This window comes from Microtus ochrogaster, chromosome 10 (genome assembly GCF_000317375.1).
Source record: "Microtus ochrogaster isolate Prairie Vole_2 chromosome 10, MicOch1.0, whole genome shotgun sequence".
Classification (NCBI taxonomy): domain Eukaryota; kingdom Metazoa; phylum Chordata; class Mammalia; order Rodentia; family Cricetidae; genus Microtus; species Microtus ochrogaster.
Genome location: NC_022016.1, coordinates 66,831,980 through 66,836,312, shown reverse-complemented (window position 1 = coordinate 66,836,312; position 4,333 = coordinate 66,831,980). Strand labels below are relative to the sequence as shown.

Sequence of the window (4,333 nt, the reverse complement as noted above, 5' to 3'; positions counted from 1 at the left end):
TCAATTCGCCGCATCTTCACAACATGGTTTCAAGTAGGTAAAATTATTCCCCGTCTTTACATAGTTGGCCCAAAGTCACCCGGGCAGGAAGTAGAACGCAACTGGGTTCCTGTCAACGGAAAGGTCAGACACAGCGACACAGCGTTAATCGCCATGTTGGAATTCTTTGAGCCGCTGTGCCATCTTTCTCCGTGGACTCAAACATTCCGAAAGCTGAACTGTGTCTGGCTCCCGTTAGTGTTTATTCGAGAACACCTGTATTTAAGTAGACGTTAAATACATACTTGCTCCGAATAGGCCAGCCTCCCAGTACACCAGTGGTTTGCAAAGCATCGTGTTACTGGAGTGGGCACTGCTTCACAAACCCAGGTTAGAGCACAGACAGGAAGTTAGGGACCGACAGCAATGGGGGGGGGGGTGTGTTCGGTTCTGTGTGACCGGACAAGGGACCAGGCTTCAAGATGCAGGTTTTCCCTATGGTGAAAGAGGGGGAAACGGGACGGAACATGCTCCACTAAGACATAGGGAACATACAGTAACTGCAAATAAGGCTTACTAAATTCTTCCAACATTTAGGAGGAAAACTGAAGCCAGAGGACTTTTCTTGGTTTCACCACAATTTCAGTAATCTATGCATTAGGATAGAATGGACGAGGTCAGTTTCAGTGACAGAGATTCTTTTTAGAACACCAAAAGAGTGGGAAACACAGCTCATCTGAAGGATATGAATGTGTGGACAAACATGAAACCAGACGCCAGTTTCTGTGATGGACTCACAGAGACTTCTAAGGCCTGGGCTCTGGGTCTTACATTCAGGCGAAGAGTTTGCCACGTGTGTCCCAAAGGCTAATCACAGTCTCTGAGGCAATTTCTTTTTCTCTAAAATGGATGTAATCTACTTCAAAGAGCTGGAGTGGAGATTAAGAAAAACCATGCCTGTATTCCTGGCTGTGCACCACAAATCAGCGATTACCACACCATCTCTGCGGGAGAGTTCTTACTACAAAGAAGAGCCATTGTTTCTCCGGCCAGACCCCACTCACGAGGTCGAGGCGGGCAAGAAAGGTGCCTTAAACTGCCAGAAGTGGGGAGCGCCGGAACCGAGCTCAGCCATTCTCGGCCGGGCCGCGAGGCCTTCTCCACTTCCTAACCTCCCCTTTGAGGGGAAAAGCCCAGCTCCGCGCACTTTCGGCGGCCGCGGCCCCATCCTGGGTCTTCCTTGTCGCGAGTGTTCGGCGGCAGGACAGCAAGGGCTCCGCAGCGGCTTCCACGCCCCGCGTCCCGTCGGCTCTGGGCAGCCACAGCCGCCTTCCAACCCGACCTCCAGCCGGGATTGGCGCGCGGGGCGGAGGCGGGGGAGAGGGCGGGGGCGGAGAGCGGTTCCTCGTGCGCGCCTCCTCGGCGCTTTACGGTACCCTCGTTCCGGGCTCCCGCGGCCGGCCCAGCCTCGCGGTGGGGTCCGGAGAGCCGACGGGCGAGCGCGCGGGAGGGAGGGAGAGAGGGAGGGAGGCAGAGCGGGAGCGCGAGGAAGGAGGCCGCCCAGCCCCGCGCTCAGCCCCGCGCCGTCGCAGCCATGGCGGAGCGCCGCGCCTTCGCGCAGAAGATCAGCAGGTACGCGGCGGGGAACCGGGCCGGGTCTCGGGGGGTGGGGGTGGGAGGGTGGGTGTGGCGCGGCCCCCGGGCCTGGCCAGGCGCGGTCCGGGGCCTGCAGCCCGCGCCTCGCCAGGCCCGCAGGGCGTGCGGCAGCCAGCTCGGCGGTTCTTTGTGTCCGCAGTGGAGTCCGCTCCGGCGCTCCACGCCCACGCCCCGGCTCCCGGCGCCCCAACAAAAGGAACTGGCGAGGAGGCCACGGCGCTCACGCCCGCACCCGCCGCCACCGCTGACAGCACCCCGGGTGCCCCGTCCGCACCGCCCGCTCTGCACCCTCGCTTGCACACGCACACTAAGGCCGCAAGTGCAAAGTTGTGGGCTGCGGGACACGGGGACACCCTGCTTCCCCCCGTGGGCTGGGTGGGGGTCCTTTCTCTCTCCTCAGGGAAAGATGGATGACCCGACCCGCACTGTGCTTTATGCAGGGCCCTAGCGTTCAAGTCCTAGGAGTAAGCCACCCACCGAGGATACGGTTTCCCAGTAGTTTACCTCCGGGTCCAGATAAAAATTAAAGAATATTTGTAGCATTTAACTATGGTATGCTCTTATAGGATAAGGCGCTAGGCAGGTTTTTTTTTGTTTGCTTGTTTCAGTAAAACCTTTTTTTAGTGACTTATATTTAAAGAAAGACAGCATTCAAGTGAATTCTTTTGGCAGTTGTATTTTATTTCTGTGGTTCTGAATCTTTTTAGCTGTTGACATTTCCTGAAAATTTTTGGATATGTCAGATAAAGGCATTTTTAGCTTCTGAACCTCCACAGTATTAAGGGTTTTGGGATTTTTTTTTCCATTTAAAACTAACATCTCATTTTGCATCTTGCCTTTGGCCAAGATCAGATGTAAAATGTCTCCTTTTAATTTTGAGTTTTAAGACATAGTTTTCATTTTTTTTCTTAAGAGGTGAAATAAGTTCGTAGGAACGTGGGTGCTGCTGGAAGACCAAGGTGAAGTCAAATACTGAGTGTTGTTTTCTAAATCGGGACCTTGCTGAAAGTTGTCCCATCTGAAAGTTGGTAAATAGTGGTGCTTAGCTTATAAGAGTACCATGAATGATAAATGGTCAGTCTTGTATAAAGTGCATAGTTAACACGGTTTACATAGTTAACCCATACTGCCACCAGACACTTGTGATCGGGGTTGGGAATGAAAAATTATTTATTATATATTATTATTTCCGATCCCAATTGCTCTTGGGCCTTAAGGCAATACCATTAATGGACACATCTTGTACATTTCTTTTAAATAGAGCTAGAGTTTGTGTCTTACACAGCAAGCACACCTTTGAGGGTAAGGGATGACCTAAAGGCAATGCCTCTTGTCTGTGAATGGAGTTAGCAGGTGGAACTGGACTAGCCTCAAGAAAGAAAATAGACTCCATTGTGGAAAACAGCCTCAAATACAAGTAAGGATAGTCTCGAAAGGTATAAAATCAAGACGGGAATGAAGGGCATGTGCCCTCCCAAGAGGGACTCTTGGGTAGTCATGGCAATGATGAGGGATGAATTGGACATGGAAGTTGAGGAAGAGGGGGACATGCAGCTCTCTAACTGGGCAGCCCGCTGGAGAATGGAAGGGGTCACTGAGGCCCATGCGAGGTGTCGGGGATGTGGTTTAAGAGTGGGAGGGTCTACTGGATGGAAATGATGCGGGTTTGGGCATCTTGGCTTTGAGGGCTTGTAAGTCATTTAAATGGAAACATCCATTAGATTTTTGGTGCTGGTTTGAGACACAGGAGAGACTGGGGATCTAGAGTCCAGAATCATCTGCAAGTAGATTGGACAGCAAACCAGGGACAGAGTGCTGAATGTAATTAGTAGTTAGCTGTTAGGAGTGAACTGTCCTCCATGTTACCGAGTTTCATAAGTAATCCTTGGGAAGGATTGAGAGCTGTGCCTTTGAGTTCCTGCCAGTGGAAACAGGACAATGTGTGGACATAGATTGGGGTTGGCAGCCTGGCTCTGCCACTCATTGCATAGACTTGAGCAGTTTCTTGACTCCATTCCCACTGGCCCTGCAAATGGTTATAGTTCTAGGACTTTTCTCGGAGGGCTGCTATGAGGTTAAAGAAACCAGTATCTCTCAGATGCTTAGAATGAAGCCTTGTGTGCAGTAATTGCTTAGTAAATAGAGCTATTTCATTTTTGCAGTTTTTATGAAATGAGGCTTAGGACCTTTTCTTTAAAGTGACAATCTTTTCCATAATGTATGCATATATGAAATTCATTGCTCTGTAAAAACCTACTGCCGTGTGATACGTTAGGAAAAACAGGCTCATGATGGTTCAGAAATCTTTATGAAGACCGGTGCTGATCAGCTTTTCTCACTGAGATCTTTTTTCATCCCTTTTAATGGGGTGTTGTTGATTTTTGGAGGCTGGGATCTTTATTCCTGAATTCCTGACTGGACTGCTTACCTCAGGTCAGTCTTTCCAAGCACAATGCATTTTGTCCATGTCAAGAATTTGCCTCTTCTCTGATCTTTTTCCTTTCTGAGGACATGGCCTATGCATTTATGAAGATTAACTATTTGTAGATTAATGGTATAGGATTTCATTTGGACCATTTTATCCAGTGACTTGATATTTAACAAGTGGATGGACATTTGTGCCCATTTTTACTAGATTCTTATCCATATAACCTACAGAGGCACAACAACATAGTAAAGAATATTGTTTTGGGGGCCA

At 49.8% G+C, this 4,333-nt stretch overlaps 1 protein-coding gene across 14 annotated transcripts in view; it reads left to right on the top strand.

Moving 5' to 3' along the window:
• Nucleotides 1-1,168: 1,168 nt before the first annotated feature.
• Nucleotides 1,169-4,333, top strand: part of Dock7 (dedicator of cytokinesis 7) — a 185,261-nt gene continuing 182,096 nt past the window's right edge. For 12 of the 14 annotated variants that reach the window (XR_003377407.1, XM_005353450.3, XM_026782264.1 and 9 more), the window contains exon 1: nt 1,507-1,611. Coding sequence is in view for 13 of the 14 variants with exons in the window: in XM_005353450.3 (XP_005353507.1) it covers nt 1,574-1,611 (38 nt within the window). In the remaining variant the exon portion in view is untranslated. Of the gene's footprint in view, nt 1,612-4,333 lie in introns of all 14 variants that reach the window. The other 2 variants (XM_026782265.1, XM_013348513.2) reach the window with 2 other exon arrangements.